Raw genomic sequence first — 20,495 nt, 5'->3', positions numbered from 1 at the left:
TACTCGACCTAAAGTCAGGATACTATCAGATCGAGGTCGAAGAAGCAGACAGACAAAAGACAGCCTTTGTATGTCCCCTCGGATTCTGGGAGTTCAATAGGATGCCCCAGGGTGTAACTAATGCTCCCAGCACCTTCCAGAGATTGATGGAAAGGTGCATGGGGGACATGCATTTGAAGGACGTGCTGGTATTCCTGGATGACTTGATAGTATTCTCCAAAACTCTTGAGGAGCATGAGGAGAGACTTATGAAGGTGCTCACTCGCCTCAAAGAGTTCGGATTGAAGCTATCCCCAGAAAAATGCATCTTCTTTCAGACCTCAGTTAGATACTTGGGCCATATAGTCTCCAGAGATGGGGTTCAGACTGATCCTGAGAAGATAGCAGCCCTTAAATCATGGCCTGTTCCCCAGACCCTGCGAGAACTAAAATCTTTCCTCGGTTTTGCTGGGTACTACAGGAGGTTCGTTAAGGGTTACTCTAGCATCGTAAAACCTCTCCACAATTTGACCTCTGGTTACCCACCTTACCACAAGAAATCAAGGGGGAAACCAGTAGGTATAACACAGAGAAGAGACCAATACCATAACCCGAAAGAGCCCTTTGGAAGTCGCTGGACGCCAGGTTGCCAGCAGGCTTTCGAGACAGTCATTCAGAGCCTTACAACCGCCCCTGTATTAGCCTTTGCTGACCCTCAGAAGCCTTATATATTGCACACCGATGCCAGCACCACTGGCCTGGGAGCGGTGTTATATCAGGAACAAGAGGGCCAGCTTCGAGTTATAGGCTATGCAAGCAGAGGGCTGTCTCGAAGTGAGAGTCGATATCCAGCACACAAGTTGGAATTTTTGGCACTCAAGTGGTCGGTGACAGAGAAGTTCAGTGATTATCTTTATGGCAACCACTTCACTGTTGTAACAGATAGCAATCCACTGACTTACATCCTGACCTCTGCAAAGCTTGATGCAACCAGCTATCGATGGCTATCAGCGCTATCCACATTCTCATTCAAGCTCCTCTATCGTCCAGGAAAACAGAATGGAGATGCAGATGGGTTATCTCGAAGACCCCATGGGGTACTGGCAGATGATTTAAGGTCTCAAAAAGAAAGAGAGCGCATTCAACAGTTCACGCAAGATCACCTCTCTGATCCAAAGAACATCAATGCAGTAGATCAGTCAGTTGTGAGAGCAATTTGTGAGAGGCAGCTCATCTACAGTGTCCGTCCTGATGATGGGGAAGAGGGGAAGACAGACTGCGTTGCTTTAGTGGAGACTCTTGCCATGTCCCCTAGTGCTGTACCCGACAGCTATGGACAGGAAGAACGGTTTGGGGGCCTGCCAACCATCCCCCACCTGTCTGAGGCCGAACTGGCAGATAAGCAAAGGGCTGATGAATGCATAAAACATGTCATTTCCCAGATGGAGCATGGGAGCACACCACCTCCCACATTGCGGGATCAACTTCCTGATCTCCCGCTCCTTCTCCGAGAACTCCCCCGTCTTGAGCTTATGAACAAAGTTCTGTATAGACGACGCCGGGTAGGGTCTCAGATAACTTACCAGCTTGTACTTCCATCAGAGCTTCGAGACACAGTCCTCACCAGCCTGCATGACCACATGGGTCATATGGGAGTCGACCGCACCATGGATCTTGTGAGGACCAGGTTCTATTGGCCAAGGATGGCTGTGGATGTAGAGAAGAAAGTGAGGACATGTGGCAGGTGCGTGCGGAGGAAAGCACAACCTGAAAGAGCGGCACCCTTGGTGAATATTAGCACAACCAGACCCCTTGAACTCCTCTGCATGGATTTCTTGTCCCTGGAAGCCGACAAAAGTGGAACCAAGGATATACTTGTGATCACAGATCACTTCACCAAATTTGCAGTTGCCATCCCAACACCCAACCAAAAGGCCCGCACAGTAGCAAAGTGTCTGTGGGAAAATTTCATGGTACACTATGGTATCCCAGAAAAGCTACATAGTGACCAGGGGCCAGATTTCGAGTCCCGAACAATCAAGGAACTTTGTCATGTCAAGTCAAGTCAAGTCAAGTTTATTTATAAAGCACATTTAAAACGACGTTGACCAAAGTGCTGTACAAGATCTGTAACCCCAAGGACTATACTAAATAAAAATAAAAATATATAAATAAATAAATAAAATAATAAAATAAAAATAAATAAATAAAAACATTAAGAACAATAAATAACATAAGAAAATTAAAAATTAAAACGTTTAAAACAAGTACCATAAAATACCATAAAACAATCATCTAAAAGGAGGTAGCACTGCAGCCAAATGCCAAGGAAAAGAAATGTGTTTTTAATAGAGATTTAAATGTGTGTATCGTCTGAGCTGTGCGGATATGGAGAGGTAGATCGTTCCATAGCTTTGGTGCTGCTGCTGCAAAAGCTCGATCACCTCTCTGTTTTAGTCTAGTTTTAGGCCTCTGTAAGAGCAGCTGGTTCGATGACCTCAGAGCTCTTACAGGGGTGTGACAGTGAAGCAGCTCAGACAGATACAAAGGTGCCAGTCCGTTTAAGGCTTTAAAAGTAAGCAATAAAATCTTAAAATCGATTCTAAAACGGACAGGGAGCCAGTGAAGGGATGACAGGACTGGGGTAATGTGTTCATGCTTTTTTAAACCGGTTAAAAGACGAGCTGCCGCATTCTGGGCTACCTGCAGGCGGCGCACAGATGATTGATCTATGCCAAAGTACAGAGAATTACAGTAGTCCAGGCGGGAAGTAATAAAAGCATGAATAACTTTTTCCAGGTCCTGCTGTGGGAGATAAGGTTTTACCTTGGCAATGACTCTGAGTTGGTAAAAAGTGATTTTGGTAACAGCACTTACTTGCTTCTCCATTTTAAAACTACTATCTAAAATGACACCCAGATTTTTCACAGCATCACGACAGTGAGGAGCCAAATGACTCGGAGTGCCAGAGGAGTAGCTTGAGGGGTCAAATTTACCAAAGCATATGACCTCGGTTTTGCTTTCATTAAGTTTTAGGAAATTGTTTCTCATCCAGGACTTGATGTCACTTAGACAGTTCAGCAGGGGTTCCCATGGATCTCTGCTGTTCAGTTTGATGGGCATATACACCTGGATGTCGTCAGCAAAACAGTGGAAACAAATATTATGTTTCCTAAAAATCGACCCTAGAGGCAACATATACAATGAGAAAAGAATTGGGCCCAGAATGGACCCCTGAGGCACTCCACAAGAAAGCTTTGCTGTGGTAGAAAAACAGTCTCCTAGATGGACAGAGAAACTTCTATCAGTAAGATATGATCTGAACCAAGTCAGAACCGTGCCTTTAATGCCAATTTCATGTTCTAGGCGGGATAGAAGGATCTCGTGGTCCACAGTGTCAAAGGCAGCTGACAGGTCTAGAAGTACTAAAACTGCAGGACTACCAGAGTCCACAGTTAAAAGCAGATCGTTAAAAACTCTTAAAATGTCATGTCGCCGGTATCCACAAGGTTAGGACAACTCCATATCACCCAAGAGGAAACCCTGTGGAGCGATTTAATCGCACCCTGCTTGACATGTTGGGCACTCTTCAAAATCAAGATAAGTGTTGTTGGCGTGACCATGTAAGACCTCTTGTCCATGCCTATAATTGCACCAGGAATGAGGTAACTGGTTTCACCCCATATGAACTGATGTTTGGCCGCCAACCTCGTCTGCCAGTTGACCTTGCATTCAACTTGCCAGTAAACGAGAGTCAGCATTCATCTCACTCCGAGTATGTGAGAAACCTCAAGTCACGTCTCAAAGAAAGCTACCAGGTAGCTATGGACCAGGCTGCAAAAATAGCTCATAAGAGCAAAGCAAGGTACGACAGACGTGTAACAGCCTCAGATTTGGAAGCTGGAGATCGAGTGCTGGTCAGAAATGTCCGCATTCGGGGTAAACATAAACTCTCAGACAAATGGGAAACCACTGTGCATGTAGTAGTGAAGAGAGCAGGTACCCTCCCAGTTTACATGGTCAAGCCTGAGAACAGGGATGGTCCCTTAAGGACGCTACATAGAGATCTACTACTCCCATGTGGGTATCTGCCCATGGAGGAAAGCAGTGCGCCTGTCCAAAACCCAGTACCCCGCAAGCCAGGAACTCGTGCTAATCCTGCTGTAGAGGAGGAGAACTCCTCAGATGAAGGAGATGATGTACTAATTCCAATTTATTCAGGGTCTCCTGTTCCCACAGTTTGTGAAAGTCCTGTGGAACCTGATCTATTGTTGACTAATGTACAAGATACACAGCGTGCTGAACCTCCAGGCCTTCACCCTGTCGAGAGTCCAGAAACCGCTCAGAATGCCAAGAGAATTTCTGATATTGACAACCTGCCTGATATTGACAACCCGCCTGATATTGACAACCCGCCTGATATTGACAATCTACCCGATCTTGACCAAAACTTACCTGATATGTCCAACAGTACTTCAGATGGTCCCCTGATACTCACTGAGTCTAACTCTTATCAGAGTGACACTGAGTGCTTACCCAAATCCACCGAACAAGCAGAAAAGACAGCCTTCACTCAAGAAGAATTACCTGAGGTTGAATACCCGAGCATCCAAGGTGAGCAATCTCTAGTTCCAGCAAAGATAACAGCGAGTACTGAGGAGAATGGCAGTAAAAGTGCAGAATCTGAGGAGGATGGGACAGTCCTGATGGATGAAGAGAAGGAAAAGAAGGAAACAGATATGAATGATTTTGTCAGAAGATCTGAGAGGGACCGTCAACCACCAAAACGGCTCGACTATCCGGAGTTAGGTAATCCCTTAATCACTGCAGTGAAGTCATTCTTTCAAGGACTCTCCAAAGCTTGGGAAGATATCGAAGGTGATGGTAAAGAACCTGGTCATACCCCTTCTCTGTCCCCCCGAGTGATCATCATTTAACCATCTACCATGCACAGGGACGTGCTTAGCTTCAGGAGGGGAGGGTGTAGCCCAGGTGACAAAACTGACTAATGAAAGGAAAATGGAATTAATAGGAGTGTATGCTTAAATTTCAAATGCCCTACTGCACTTGAATGCATCGTTCAGTGTATGCCAATCAGGAATCACGCTCAGAAGCGTAGGGTGAAGTCGAGGCGCAAATGGAGAAGGTAGCTACATGCTGAAGGGAGAACATCTCGGTTGATAAAGTGAAGAGAAAGCCAGAAGCAATTAGCTTACTTGCTGCGAGTTCAGGAGAGAGTGATTCGGCAAAGGGAGACGAGTTACAGCAGCTGGTGTTGCCGTTCGCGTTGGGAGCTGTGGATGCGCCGGAGCTAACAAACTCCGTTTGAAATCCAGAGCAACGGTGAGAACCACGTTTCGTTTAGCTATAGCTAGCTTGTTTCGGCTGCTGGAATTAAAGCTAATGAGTGAGCTATGGTGAAATAAGTGCAAACTGAATGTGTAGCTGTGAGTAGGCTGCAGTCACTGTGATTTATGTATTGTAATGTATGCTAAGAAGAGTTGTAGTTGTGTATTGTTGCTAAATGTGATTTGTAAGCTCAAATTATAGGGGAACTCTATTCCTCCTTTGTAAATTAAAGCAGGTTAGAGGGCAATTTTTGGTGCAGTTTCTCTATTGTATTAATAGGCCTGTAATGCAAGGGAAGAAATTAAGCACACTTCTTTGATACCTCTAAACCAACTTGTATGTGTACTCATTTTGTTTAAAATTGTTTGTTTATTCAGGTTGTGATAACTTTTCACAAGATTGATTTGAAATTGTAACATAGTAGAACATTGTTCACACGAACAGTAAGTAAGATGAGTGCTTGAATATTTAGTTCTCATGTTTGATTAGTTTTGAATTGCTGAATGTTGTACAACTAAAACAGAGATTTAACTGACTGAGGACATATGACCAAGGTTAAATTCAATAGATATGTTGATTTTGAATCTTTAATGATGCATCTAAGAATATGAAGTAATGGACATATACATGTATGACCTTATCTGTAGGTCAGGTTTTTTTGAGTGGACAAGAAAAACAGTCTTGAGGACCCAGCGAGACTCCGATCCAATTCGATGGCGAGCTAAAAGGACTTTGGAGAAAGACCCAGATCCAGAGAAGGAAAGAGTCAAGTACACACATATACACATACAGACCATTCAGATAGATTCAGCATACCCAGTACACCTGCAACACGGGCTGTCTTTCCCATAAGAGACTCAGACGGACATTTTCCTTTTTCATCCCTAGTGGGACTTGTGCACAATTTTCTTTTTTTTGTTTTGGGGTTTTCAGTTAATTGATTGTAAGCCATGGCAAATTTTATTTTTATTATGTAACAATATAAGAGTTGCTACTCAATTTCATCTCTGTGTTCGGCTCATTATTACTGCTTTATTCCTTGGCTCCACGAACCAGGTTCTTCTGATCTTAGGCCCACAGTTGTTCTATCAGTTATCTCACTATTAAATGTAATCTGCTCTCGTATCTCGGGAAATTGGTTACATGTACATGTTTTTTGCCACCTGCATCATGCACCTTTGACCACTAAGCAGATGACTGGCCACCTTGTAAAGCCTCTGCAGACACTTGAGAGGCAACTGTTAAATAACTCAGCCTTTAGGCTGACCTTCGGCCTGTCAAAGTCCCTGAAGACAGAAGAAGAGGGGGGAGGGAAGGAGGAGGGAGACAGATACAAAGATAATAGCTAAACAGTAACAGGTGAGCTCTCCTTCTGGATTCAGACGCTGAGGAGAGACAAACTGGTGAGTTTACTTTCTTTACATTCAACTCAACACCGTATCTATCTTTTCAGAGACCATGTAGTTTCCTTACATACTGTCTACATACTGGCTTTAAAGAATAACGCAAAATGTTGTCTTTTCTTAAGGATGAACATTTCTGGAGGGTGAGCTGTGTTGCTTTTGTTATAATAAACTGTTACAAGGTATTATTTATATGTAATCTCAAGGGTCTTGTCATTTGGATACTGGGTCTACAAACAGTGTAATGATTAAGATACTCTTGCTAAACCTCTGGGGTCTGAATATTGCATTCTGTGTAACCACAAGTTATATACATGTAGATTTAGGACAATTTTATGCATAATTTTACTTTATAAAAATATACCATCAGTAAAATAGTAAAGGTAGAAGAAATACAAACCCCCAATTATTTTGACCTGTCAGTTTAAATAAAGTTGCGTCTCACCAGGTTTCAGCCATTTAAAATAGACCAGTCAGCACACATACACACATGAACATCCTTTATGACCTTCCTGTATGGAAATGACAGTCTAATGAGAATGGCAGTGAAATTCCTTATTGTGCATTCAAAGTCCAAGCTGCTTTTTATGGAGAGTCATCACCACTGTCAGCTATGTTTTCTATTAACCATTAACTTCCACTCCAGAGCCAACATAAAAGATTAACTGTAAGATTATTGATGTCCAATAGTTTCTGCTATTATATTAACATATAAAAGAACAGCAACAGTAACAATAACAATAAACAACAAAGTAACTCCTTTAATGAAGAAAAAAAAAAAAAAAAAGAATAAATAAATTTAAAAAAAGAGTCTCCAAGTCAAATATTAAGTAAAAGTTGAATATGATGCTATGGCAGCTTTTTCATCTTTCATGTTAGGACATGGCTGCGTACAAGCCAAGGGTGATTTCGCTAACGAAGAAACCGAACCAGACATTTGGCTTCTATCTGAGGTTGGAGGGTGGCGAGGAGGGTCACCTGATCCGCTCCTTGGAAATGGGAGGTCCAGCCGAACGGGCTGGCATGAAAGACGGAGACCGCATCCTCCGGGTCAATGGAACATTTGTCGATGAACGGCCTCATTCTGAGGTGAGCAGGATGTAGAAATAGTGCAGTGCATTAATCAAATCAATAACAACTCTTGGACCAATAGAATACTGCTGTGACAAGCATCTTTTCTTTTCTTTTCTTTTTCCTGAGACAGGTGGTGGACTTGGTGAAAAGCAGTGGAACATCTGTCACTTTCCACACTCTAGATGAATCCTCCTACAAGCGAGCAAAAGCGCAGGGAGTAAATCTGTCTGACCCGGCAAGCAGGCCAGTTGCCAATGGAGTGGAAAAACACAGTCTAAAACCCAAACTGTGCTACTTGGTAAAGTCCAGCTCGGGCTTTGGGTTTTCAGTTCGCTCAGTCAACGGTAAGCGAAGGATGCAGGGATAAGGGATTTCCCATTCTGAACAAGTGTTAAAATAAAAAAGGCCATAGAAAGACAAATTATAGAGGTAAATGTGATACCGGACAGTGTGATTTTAGATTTGCTAAACTTGAATTATGTAATTTACTAACACTACATACAGTGGTCAATAAGACTAATGGCTAAAACCAACACTAATCATGATAATCATGATGTTCGAGAGCATGGATCGAGTGAGCTTAAGGGTCATTACAGACTTTTGCCCATCAATCCATTTTCTTCCACGTATTCATTTCAAGGTGGGCTGGAGCCTATCCCAGCTGTCATGGGGCGAGAGGCAGGGTACACCCTGGACAGGTCGCTGGTCTGTCACAGGGCTGACACACAGACAGACAACCATTCACACTCATTACAGACTTCTATATAATTTGATTTCCTTTTGGAGTTAACCCCTGCAGGCTGTTCAAAAGCATGCAGCTTTAAGGACCTTTGCATAGGGTTCACTTTTCAGACCTGGAAGCTGTGTCTATCTTGTTACAGTCTTTTCTTTGCAATTATTTCTGAAAGGGTATATTGATAGTAATAGTATATCAAATGGTATCCAAAAATGTATTGTTACTAATTAAAATTAGGATTGTTGTTAAGCTTCAAGAAGCAAGTCTTTGTTTTGAGTCTATGGAGAACTGTCAGGAGAACTGCTCAATTATGTTTTAAAATTTTCAGGTTTTTTGCTCTAATTATTTGGTGTCTTCTTTAAAATCTTGTCCAGGTGAGGAGGGTCTGTTCATGACAGAAGTGATCCCAGGAGGCGTGGCTGACAGAGCAGGGATCAAACTCAACGACCGTCTGGTGGAGGTCAACGGGGAGAACGTAGAAAACTCCACACACGATGTGGTAGTGGGCAAAATGAGACTTGCAGGCAGCAATATCATGCTCCTGCTGGTCAATGAGGAAACAGACAAGTTCTATCAGAAGAAGCAAGTGAAGATTGGATCGTGGATAGCCACAACAATGTACCTCCCTCACCAACCACGTATCATCAACATGACCAAAGGATCTGATGGATATGGCTTCAGCCTTAAAGAGCTAAATCAACCAGGCATGGTTATGATCACTACATTTTGTAGTTTATAGTGCACAGAGAAGGCTGCCTTTTAATAATGTGCTCCATGACTCTATGCAGGACACTTCATCAGGGACATAGAGAGAGGCAGTCCGGCAGAAAAAGCACATCTGAAGGAAATGGACAGGCTGGTGGCTGTGGATGGCAGAGAGGTGTCCAGCTGTAGCCACGAGGAGGTGGTAGACAAGATCAAGCTGAGTGGCAACAATTGCAGCCTCCTAGTAGTGGACAAAGACACGGACGAAATGTATAAGCTGGTGAGCCAGAACGCCAACATCTGTCTGTTCAGTAAACCCTGCAGCCAATCTGTATTATATCATGTTGTATCATTCACAGGGGGAAGTTTCTCCTCTGCTGTTCTGGGAGGACATGAAGGATTCCAACTCACCTCCCAGTTACACAGAAGCTGTAAATTTCTCTGCTCCTGTCCAACCATCCACACCTGTTCCAGAGAGGAAGGAGGAGCTCAGGCCTAAACTATGTAAATTGGAGAAGACCTCAACTGGCTTTGGCTTTCATCTTAATGGTGTCCAGGGGGTGTATGGCCACTACATCCAAAAGGTAAGACTTTAAAATAAAGTCCACAATTTTATCATTGTCAGTTCGAAAACAAGTGATAAGACACACCTTGTTCCAGTTGGTGAAGGGTGGAGCAGCTGACAAGGCAGGCTTGGAGGATGATGACATTGTGGTTGAGGTGAACGGGGTGAATGTGGAGCAGAGCTTCCATGAAGACGTGGTGAAGATCATCCAAGGCAGTGGAAATTCCCTGGAGATGTTGGTGGTTAAAAGGAGCATCTATGATAAGCTCAAAGCTAAAGGAGTCCCTATCACACGCCAGCTCCTTGGGGAAACATCTTATGCCCAAGTCCACAGTGCAGACACTCCAGAAGCCAGCGAGAGGGAGACCAGACCGAAGACCCAGACTGAACCAGAAAGACAGAGGGTGAGAAGCACTCTTTAAACGTACTAAATCCATTGCAGCATATGTTGGTGAGTCAAAATCACCACTTTTGGGGCCAAACGTGTGGCAGCTTTAAATCCTAATGACTGTGGTGATCCCCTGACTTTTCTTTTAGTGCCACTGTGAGGCTTGAACATTTAGATCACTGGATCAAAGAAATCTTGGGCAGATGTTTTCCTCAGAAAGAACTGTAATATTTGCCTGACATTGTAGATGACCAATTACCTTAAAAAAAAATCATATTCTTGTCAATGTCAGCTGTACTTTGTGACTGGTATTAACATGCTAACACACCAAACTGAGATTAGGAATGTGATAAACATTAAATCTGCTGTTACCACAACTGTTGAATTTTGGCCTTGGTTATAGCATTTTCATTTACTTGATAAAACAGTCCATCTTTTCTCAATAATACAGTCTATGTTTTCTCTCATACAGAATTCATCTGTGTCATCATCGTCATCTGAAGAAAGCATCGATGAGAGACTCTAAGAAGCGACCTGAAGGACCCCTCTCCCAATTTGGCCTAATTTGACGTTGATCCGTCAGCTTGGCTTCACACAAACACTTAATATCAAATGATTAAAATAAAAAAGTTGACAGAAATAGCAGGACAGTAAAGACTTCACTTCAAATTCACTGTCAAAATCTGATTCATGGCAGAGCAGCTGCTACAGCGGTATGAAATGGCTGAGAACAAAAACCTCTTTGTGAATATCAAGAATTTTCAGGAGCCTTTGCTCAACGATCCTTTGATCTGCTTTTTGATGAGTTTGTGCAGTCATGAGTAATATCCTTCCTACTATGAAAACCATGTTACTAAGAATGAAAACCATATCAATACTGCCAGTAAACACTGTGACCTTTCATGTATTTTCTCTCCTGGCATGAACTGCTGCTTTTATTTAATGTTCCAAATAACTAAACTTTATTTTGCTTTCCAATTTCTAAATGGATGAAAATTTTCATGAACACAAATAAATGAGTGAAGCCCAACTTCATGAATATCTCTTTTTGTTGGCAGCTAAAATGACATACTTGTTAAAAATTAGTGGGATTTTGAGCTTTTCTTTTTATCTGCACCTCATACACAGAGGAGCACGCAAGGAACAGGCGTCCATTTTTGAAATGTTGTTTAAAAGATCCGAGGATGGATCCAGGACCTGCTGATACTGGTAATGCTTGTCCATTTTTTTTCTTTTTTTTTTTTTTGGTTCTTCAAATTATCCAAGAGGATTATGGGCTCTTATGGTTATTATCAAAGGGAGTATACTGATAATGAAAAATCAAAATGCAAACTCTGATTAGACGAACGGGTGACCGCAAAGTTTTGTCCCAGTGGAGCAAAAGCCTCTAATAGAGGACTCTACATAATTTTACCACAGGAATTTGCACAATAACAAAAGAAAAAACAATAAGAGGGGCTGCAAACAGAGGGCAACAAATTATCTATTTTACATATATGACTACTGAAATTAATTTCTTTAAATGTGCTTTCCTACTAAAGGCACAAACATTTTTAAGATGAGGAAAAAACAAACAGTATAAAAGTGAACTTATTTCAGTATGTGTCAGTATTAAATGGCACAAACTCAAATAGTGTCAAATTTGTGTCCATTTTATTTGACTGTTGCAACCTTTGTGTGTCCACTGTGTTAATGACTTTTCTAATAATCCCTAATATTCTGATCGAGCAGCCGCACATCAAAGACCTGAAACAAAAAAGGAAAAACAAAAAATTCAAATGGGTGTGATCAATATTTCTGCTAACCTCCTTTCAAAGAAAATGTGAAAAGAAAGAAAAACAAAACAGAGGGAAGATCAGTTGAGCCCAACTTGAACCCAGCTGAAAAAAGTCAGCTGTCCTCCATAATACTTATCAGCTGACTTTAGGGAGCATAGACTCAGCCATACCCTACCCACGGGTAGTTTCTATCAGATTTTTTTTTTTTAGTTAAAGCAAGTTAACTGAACAGTCTTCCTATCACACCTCCACAAAATATATTGTTCATAATTATTTAAGGGCAAAGACAGAAAATCCCACCTTTGTTTCTTAATATGCGGTTTTAATGTTAATAAAGCGGAACCTCTCTAACAGCAATGAGTCAAAGTTCACTAAAGGATCGTGACAATCACGTACTATTCTCGCCACTTGAAATGCTCCTATTATTATCAAATCACCATGCAGCAATGGTCATATGGTAACTTACAGATTGTCATTTAATCTTTGTCATTTATAATAAACAGGCAGCATGGTGGTGCAGCGGTTAGCACCTCACAGCAAGAAGGTCAAATCCACCAGCCCGCCAGCCAGCTGGGGCCTTTCTGTGTGGAGTCTGCATGTTCTCCACATGGGTGAGTTCTCTCCAGGGTCAAAGACAGGCATGGGTTAGGTTAACTGGCAACTCTTACTTGGGTGTGAATGGGAGTGTGAATGGCTATTTGTCCCTTTGTGTTAGCCCTGCGATAACTCTGCCTTTTGCCAGTAAAGATTACAGCTGTGTCTGAATTGGATATGTGGAAGAAGACGTATGGATGCAAATTTATAATAAATAAACCTGTGGCTGAGTAGGTGTGAGCTTGGTATCTTGCTGTGACAAATAATCCAAGAATGTAAAAAAATGTGAGAGCACACCACACCATTTACAGTTTCATCCAGCTAAAATATTAGGTGATATATGGAGAACAGGTCCCAGGTCAGTGATGACAGTGAAGAAAGAAAACAACATAGCAAACAAAATTAAATGTTTGTATTTGCAGGAACAAAATCAAAAATCTAAGAATAACATTCTGTAAATACTTCAATTTCAAGAAAGTCCAAGAGAGTTGTTCTTTGTATGCCCCAACAGTTCCCCAAAACTTATTCCCAAAAATCCACCATTCCTGATTCAGGAAAAGGCAGTCCACATAACTATGTCCCATAATGTAATTTCTGGATATCTCTAAATTCCAAATTTAAAATGCATCAGGAGTCCAAGACAGAAGTGATGTACTTCCATTGATCAGAGCGCCATGTGTTTTTCCGGTGCCTGCTTGTGGGCGAGATAAAGGAAGAGGATGCTGGACAAGGCGCTGACCAGGAAGATGACGTCAAACCAGCGGTGGTAGAAGTTGAACTGCAGCTCTCCCAGAACCTCTGTCACAATGGAGCGATACTCCAGTGGCATGCTCATACGCATCAGCAGCACAGACGACACAAAATACATCCCCTATTGGAACGAAACACACACACACAGAAATTTCTGATTCGTGTGTTGTTTGTAGGCCGCGGGTTTTCTTAGAAGCACAAATGCAATGCAGACACACTCACCATGATCTGAGCGAGGACGAGCACTATGACATTGGAAGACTTGCTGCTTGATATTGCGTAGAAAAACTAAAAATAAGCAGCAAAAAACTATTAAATTAAATGGCTCATCAGGATCAAGATCAGTTGCCTATAGAGCCCATATCATGTGGCAGTTTTACCTTGGTGAGGGTGATGAGTAAGCCACGTATGGAGGTAACGATTATTATTCCCACTAAGATGAAAGAAATGTGTTGGGACCAAAACTTGACCTGAGAAAGTTAGAAAGACAACAAAAGAATAAGCAAAACAGTGTGTGTGTGTGTGTGTGTGTGTGTGTGAGGTGTTAGGGAAGTAGTGGTTATGGTTGGTGTTAAATCCTTTGAACTGATGGAAACAACTTTCTGCTTGTGTGTGTGTGCGCGTCTCACATCAAACTGGATGCCCAGGTAATTTACTGTAATTTCAATGCCCCTCGTCACTGGATCCGTCTTTCCCACTCTATCAAACACTATGTTTATAGTGGCCTGTGAATAAAAAAACGTTTTATTATATCTTGAGCAATAAACATGCACAGTTAAATGGAATTATGTAACCAAAACTATCTATCTGTGTGACTGTAAAGGAAAAAACAGAAAACCGGAGAACATTATGTGAATATTCTCACCATGAAGATTTTCCACACACAGTAGATGGAAAAGAAGTAGCCCAGGAAGTTAAAGTATTTTCCCTGGAATGTCTTTGAGTACTCGATTCGCTCCTAAAGATAAAGAGAGGTGGTATTAAAAAAAATGTTGTAAATCATTTACCATACATACAAGAAAAGGGCGTAGGGAGTGTAGATAAATATGTCTCACTAATGGCAGGCTTTGCCAATACTGGTGTTAATGTCCTCCTCGATTTAATTATAGCATTCATTTAAATGCTAGTTTATTTAGAAAACACAGGCATGCATGTCACTTTGTGGTTACACTAAAACTAATCTTCATAAATCACAAAAAAAAAGGTCTTGACGTGTTATTAACATTTTAGAAACAGCATTTTATGAGGACTAGTGGCGTAATCCTGTATGTGGCAATTTGGAGTGACAATGGTTCAGATCATATTTGGGGAATGATGCTTGTACATATTTTATATGGAATAAGATCTGTATTATGTTACAGGTAACTAAGCTCAACAAATTGGTGACAATGAAAGCTGAACATCTAGCTGAAGAACAAGTAAGAGTGAAAAGGCATCTGAATACTGGACCTGGTTTCATCAAAAGCAGAGTCTATTATGCCACATTTTTAAGACAGATATTTGGGAATGTAAAAATCAGACATTTCAATATATTGGCAGACCCCCCCCCCCACCCCCCACCCCCCTTCCCTTCAGACAAATGAAACATAAACTGATTTTCCTAACATTTGTTATGTGTAGTTATTTATTTACTCATTTAGGCTGCGCCCGACTGCTCAGCTCTGCTGGTTGTTGTGTTTGTGGTTCTAAAGTGTGTTGCCAACAGGAAAGTTGCAGAGTGCCCTCTGGTGGGCAAACTATGCAATGTCAACACTCATAGCATGGTTGAAGGGTGTTTCTCCTCTAGGTTCTTTACTTTTTAAATATTCATTAGCCATTCCAAGTGCCGATACAAATACTGTAATATCGGCTAATAACATTGGCCTGCTGACAAATCTGTTGGGCTCTAATCAACAGAACAGAAAGCACAACTGTGATGGGACGTTCAACCTATTATAGCTGATGGACCAAAAAAGTCCTGTGGAATAAATGAGAAATGACCTCCAAAGTTTTGAACCTTAACAATTTTGATACATGCAAGCTACAACATTTTTTACAGTAGAAAAAGTTTATTTTCATTGCACTGGTCACACCTTCCACAGCTAGGTGTGTGCGTTTGATTACGCCTGCATGTGTTACCTTGGTGGCTTGCAGGTCTACAGTCTCAAGGAAAAGTTGCCGACTCAACTCCTCAAGAGCATCGACCTCCTGCTGGATCAGAGAGAGGTCTGAAGAAAGAAGTCAAGGATGACTACAAATATTTAACACTACTTAAAAACTGATATATTTAGTAGAAGCTAAAAATCATAAAAATGAACCATCATACTGAACAAAACACAAACAAAACTCCCCCTTGGGGGGGATGCATCAGGCGTAAACCAAATCAAACATGTGGCACTATTTGCTGCAGTGATCCTTTGTGACAAGGGAGCTGTCTAAAGTAGCTTTAGTCATTGTGAGCATAAAGGATACTTTCACTGCCTGTTTGTGTAGAGGTGACACTCTTGATCATGCCCCAGAATCCTGTTTGTTTGTTCTGGTCTTCCCCACGTTGGTACATCTGCCTCCGTGTCATGGCAATTCTTCACAAAGAGTTAAAAATAAAAAATAAAAATTAAATTAAATGGTTCACAAATATGTTTTCATTATTTAAGAAAAACAGAAAGTCTTTTCTTACCGTTTCTTTTTGCTGACAATCATGTCCATGGTTTGGAGCAGCCGTCTCTCCAGAGCAAGGATGTCACTGTCTGTTACATTTCTTTGAACAAAACAAAAGCAAGAAGCATAAAGGCAGTGTCATCTTTTGTTTGAGTTCTGCCATGAAAACAAAAGATACAATTGAGTATGATAATCAGAGAGATTCTGATTAATACAATGCATAATCTATAGTCATGTTAAAAATAAAGTACAGCCTCTTTTAATCCTAAGATTTTATGCATCAGGATAATAAATGACAGGGTAATATGTCACATGTTGCTGTTCATGTGAGATTGTATTTATTTAATTTTAAAACCTGTTAAGAAGTAGATTCTCTTTATGTCCTGATAGAAAAAACCTTAGAACTGAAAGAGGCTGTACTTTCCTTTTCACATGATGTGGTGAATGTAATGTCAGAGAAAACCCACAGCACAGCTTACCTGAGGAAATAGGACATGTAAGTGTAGGGACAGTTGACAGCACCAAACCCAGACAGCAGAGCCATGAGGGTGACTCCAATCACACCAACACGACTGATTAGCTGCTCAATGGACAGAATCCCTAAAAAAAAACAAAGACACAGACAGACTGATGCACCACCACTATTCACTTCCCTTTCAACACTCTCTCCAAATTACAACATTAGGGAGGCAACAGCTATATTTTAGAAAATGTATTATGTTTCAAATACTCTATGTAGTGGGAGAGCATAAAGATGACTGGTGGCAAAAGTGCACTCACCATGTTTCGGGCTCAAGATGGGGAATGGGTCTCCCAACTTCCAGAAGAAATACATGAAGGTAAACCACACCATACAGGCAAAAAGAAGCCGCTGTCTCTGCACTGCAGACACATTTCAAAAAGTTTAAGTCACAAGTGTGAAGTAAATACCTCACTACTAACATCAGACATTTTCAGTCAGATCATTTGACTTTTAGTGGTCAAAAGGGGCTGCACTTACACAGGCGTATGTTGCTGACAACAAAGTAACCGATGTAGAAAGGCACCACGAAGATTAGAACCAACAGAATCACATACAAATTCAACTTCCAGTGGAAATACCTGGAACTGTCACAAACACATGGAGGTTGGTGTCGTTCATCTGCTGTAACCAATAAGGCACACGTCTCACAGAAAATGCACCAACCTGCTGTTTAAGGCCCCCAGAATCTCGAAGATAATGAGCTCAAACATGGTACACGAAAAAGCAAAGGTAACAGAGAAAACCACCTGGACAACATACTGCCGTACCTGTAAACACATTGAATTAATGACAATGCAACATAAACGCCTTTGTTTTTCTTATTAGCATTATTATGATGCCTGGGTATTTATTCAACACACCCATCCTGGTGATAATTTGTAAATAAATAAATAAACAATGTACCTCATAGTCTTTGAACAGCTGCCGCATAAAGAACAACCAGCCAAATCCAAAGAACAGCACCTGTGTTAAGTGGGAATAATGTGGAGGACAAAGAAAAACATACCATCAAATTTCAGTTAATTAAAACATAAAAACCTTTTTGGCTTGCGCTTCATCAAAAAAACATATGTTTGCATTAACTAGGAAAGCATGGCTTCAGTTTCAGGTTTCTGGTATAGGTTATGTAGCTTGCTGGTGATGAAAATGCCATCAGTAGGGTCACGTTTTCAAAACTTCCAGTTCTCTTTACCACTTTGCAGCCCAGCACAAACAGTTTATCACACGTTTGTAATCCTGTCACGAGTTCCCACCCACATTACAAACAAGCATTCACAAACATCAAGCTTAAGAAACTCAACCAAACCTATTTCTGGCTTGTAAAACTTTACATTTTCCACAAGTTCTCCTCCACATTAACCCTCCTGAATGTCTATCCTTATGTTTGTAACTCTGTGCAATACCTATCAAACTGCTGCTACTGTTGCTAATATCCAACACACATCAATCTTTGATGTGTGTTACAGTACCAGTCAAAATTTTGCACACCTTCTCATTTCATGCTTTTTTTTTTTTCCCTATATACACCTTTTGTTTTGATTACAGCTTTGGACACTCTCAGTCAGCTTCATGAGGTAATCACCTGAAATGGTTTTCCAACAGCCTTCAAGGAGTTCCCAGAGGTGTTGAGCTACCTTGCCTTCACAATAGCCCTTACATAGCCTAGAGGTGTGTTTGTGGTCATTGTCCTGTTGTAAAACAAATGATGGTTCCACTAAGCGCAAACCAGATGGGATGGCATGTCGCTGCAGTATGCTGTGTTAGCCATGCTGGTTAAGTGTGCCTTGGATTTTGAATAAATTGCCAACAGTGTCAACAGCAAAGCACCCCCATACCATCACACTTCCTCTTCCATAGTTCACAGTGGGAACTACACATGTAGGAACCATCTGCTCACCTTTTCTGCGTCTTACAAAGACATTGTGTTTGGAACCAAAAATCTCAAATTTGGATTCATCTGACCAAAGGACAGATTTCCACTGGTCTGGACTTGTGCTCCTTGGCCCAAACCATTCTCTTCCTTAGAAGTGGTTTGTTTGCAGCAATTCGACCATAAAGTCCAGATTCATGCAGTCCTTTTTGAACATTTGATGTTGAGATATGTGCTACTTGAACTCTGTGAAGCATTTAGGGTGGCTATTATCTGGGATGCCGTTAACTTTCTGAGGCTGCTAACTCCGATAAAGGTATCCTGTGCAACAGAGGAAACTTTTGGTCTTCTTTTTCTGGGGCGTCCTGATGAGAGCCAGTTTCATCATAATGTTTGATGGTCTTTGCAACTGCACTTGAGGATACTTTCAAAGTTCTTGAAATCTTTCGGACTGACCGACCTTTATTTCTTAAAGTAATGATGGACTGTTGTTTTTCTTTACTTAGTTGAGTATTTCTTGCCATAATGTGGATTAGAACACTACTCAAATAGGGCTATTCACTATACCAACTCTACCTCTTCACAACACAACTGATGGTCTCAAACATGAAGAAATTCAAGAAATTAACTCTTGACGGTGCACAACTTCTAACTGAAAGCCATTCCAGGTGACTACCCCATAAAGCTGACTGAGAAAATGTCAAGCTGTGCAAAGCTGTCATCAAAGCAAGAGGTGCCTACTTTGAAGAATCTAAAATATAAAACATATTTTGGTGTGTTTGACACTTTTAAGTTTACTACACGATTCCTTAAGAGTTCCTTCATAGTCTGGATGGCTTTAGTATTAATTTACAATGTGAGAAAAAGAAAAACATTGAATGAGAAGGTGTGTCCAAACCTTTGACTGGTACTGTATATAGTCATACTCATATTCCTTGATAAGTGTATTTATTTATTGTAATATTTATCCTTAGCTGTGTAGATCTAATTTAAACAAATGTGTACAAAGTATTTTATTCTGTCTTATTCTCTATATACTTTTATTTGCAGCACAATGGGAGAAGCACCTAGACTTTCATAATGAGAATAAAGCTATTCTATCCTCGCAAATCATTCATAATCATGTAGCGCAAATACACATTAAAGTGCTCAGAGATGTAAACATTTGTAAAATGTACTCTTACAGCTGATTTTTTTTTTTTTTTTTTTTTAGCGGATCTGTTTGTGTTTAGATAAGAAAACAACTTGTAAATGCTGACAGATCATTTTCTGTTAAGTGAAGTTATTTACATCCACAAATGGCCGCTGTAACCATTTGTAAACTAGCACCATGCTAACTGCCTTTAAACATGTTTTCGGTCTAATGTTGTGTACACCGTGCGCTGAATGTCCGTGTGTACTGCGTGAAATACAAGTTACAAACAGTCGACTCTTCCAGCTCATCGTTACCTGTGAGGTGAACATAATAACCGAGTCCACCAGGAACGACATGATGACAATTTAGTGCGTCGAAAAATGACTGAGTGTGTGTAAGCAGGGTCGAGGACAGCTTCCGCTCACGCTGACATGATAAAAGCTATCCGGCCTGAATGCGAATTAACTGTTATGTCGCTAGTAATCTCATTTTGGGAGGAACTGTTGTTCAACTGTCATGTTACTACCGGCGCTCGAGAAACAACGTCACCAAGATGACTCCAGGAAATGCACTTCAGTCTCATAGATATGACGTCAAAAGAAGAAAAAAAATAATAAATAAAATATTTAAAAATATATGGTTTTAATTTGGAACGTGGTTCCATTATTTGCATATATCTGACAATGCAAAGCTTTTTAGTCAGGTGGATCCAATTGTGTCTATGGATGCCCGCCACGTATAAAAACATAGACGTACAAGAATAATTAAAACTAAATTGTACTTTATGTGCTTGTTTTACTTCACTAAAGTTAAGAGAAACTGTATCTAACCAAGGTATTTAACTTTATTTAAACTTCTCAAATAAATTATGAACATTTATTTATTTGTTTGTTTGTTTGTTTATGTCAGGGTGTGCCAGGGGTAATTTGTGACAGAAGGATAGCAGCAAGAGTGAAAGGGAAGGTTTACAGGATGATATGCATATGGTTTAGAGATGGTGGGAGAGAGG

General features: G+C 40.9%; 2 protein-coding genes across 2 annotated transcripts; one reads left to right on the top strand and one right to left on the bottom strand.

Moving 5' to 3' along the window:
* Positions 1 to 6,664: 6,664 nt before the first annotated feature.
* On the top strand, positions 6,665 to 11,166 carry pdzk1 (PDZ domain containing 1). Its single transcript, XM_030758663.1, has 8 exons — positions 6,665 to 6,731; positions 7,611 to 7,820; positions 7,936 to 8,149; positions 8,916 to 9,245; positions 9,330 to 9,526; positions 9,606 to 9,830; positions 9,907 to 10,215; positions 10,672 to 11,166. The coding sequence occupies exons 2-8, from the start codon at positions 7,614 to 7,616 to the stop codon at positions 10,723 to 10,725; spliced, it is 1,536 nt and encodes a 511-aa protein (XP_030614523.1). The 5' UTR covers positions 6,665 to 6,731; positions 7,611 to 7,613; the 3' UTR covers positions 10,726 to 11,166.
* Positions 11,167 to 12,226: 1,060 nt separating this feature from the next.
* Positions 12,227 to 20,030, bottom strand: si:ch73-390b10.2 (Golgi pH regulator). The gene is made up of 14 exons (XM_030758028.1): positions 19,801 to 20,030; positions 17,385 to 17,444; positions 17,145 to 17,248; positions 16,959 to 17,065; positions 16,739 to 16,840; positions 16,438 to 16,558; positions 15,978 to 16,058; positions 15,773 to 15,882; positions 15,440 to 15,528; positions 14,187 to 14,279; positions 13,951 to 14,046; positions 13,702 to 13,791; positions 13,544 to 13,609; positions 12,227 to 13,442 (listed from the first exon to the last, which is right to left on the bottom strand). Exons 1-14 carry the CDS (start codon positions 19,840 to 19,842, stop codon positions 13,236 to 13,238), a joined length of 1,368 nt encoding a protein of 455 aa, XP_030613888.1. The 5' UTR covers positions 19,843 to 20,030; the 3' UTR covers positions 12,227 to 13,235.
* Positions 20,031 to 20,495: the final 465 nt, after the last annotated feature.

The sequence above is a fragment of the Archocentrus centrarchus genome, chromosome 21 (assembly GCF_007364275.1).
Source record: "Archocentrus centrarchus isolate MPI-CPG fArcCen1 chromosome 21, fArcCen1, whole genome shotgun sequence".
Taxonomy (NCBI): Eukaryota; Metazoa; Chordata; class Actinopteri; order Cichliformes; family Cichlidae; genus Archocentrus; species Archocentrus centrarchus.
This window is presented reverse-complemented; position numbering and strand designations above follow the sequence as displayed.

What these genes read in the sequence shown, in the direction of transcription:
- pdzk1 (XM_030758663.1), top strand. Translation starts at nt 7,614, where the DNA reads ATGGCTGCGTACAAGCCAAGGGTGATTTCGCTAACGAAGAAACCGAAC. An exon ending in ATGGCCACTACATCCAAAAG is followed by an intron (nt 9,831 to 9,906) that starts GTAAGACTTTAA and finishes ACCTTGTTCCAG; the next exon opens with TTGGTGAAGGGTGGAGCAGC. An exon ending in CTGAACCAGAAAGACAGAGG is followed by an intron (nt 10,216 to 10,671) that starts GTGAGAAGCACT and finishes TCTCTCATACAG; the next exon opens with AATTCATCTGTGTCATCATC.
- si:ch73-390b10.2 (XM_030758028.1), bottom strand. Translation starts at nt 19,842, where the DNA reads ATGTCGTTCCTGGTGGACTCGGTTATTATGTTCACCTCACAG. An exon ending in TACATGTCCTATTTCCTCAG is followed by an intron (nt 16,059 to 16,437) that starts GTAAGCTGTGCT and finishes TTTTGTTCAAAG; the next exon opens with AAATGTAACAGACAGTGACA. An exon ending in TACACAAACAGGCAGTGAAA is followed by an intron (nt 15,529 to 15,772) that starts GTATCCTTTATG and finishes TTCTTTCTTCAG; the next exon opens with ACCTCTCTCTGATCCAGCAG.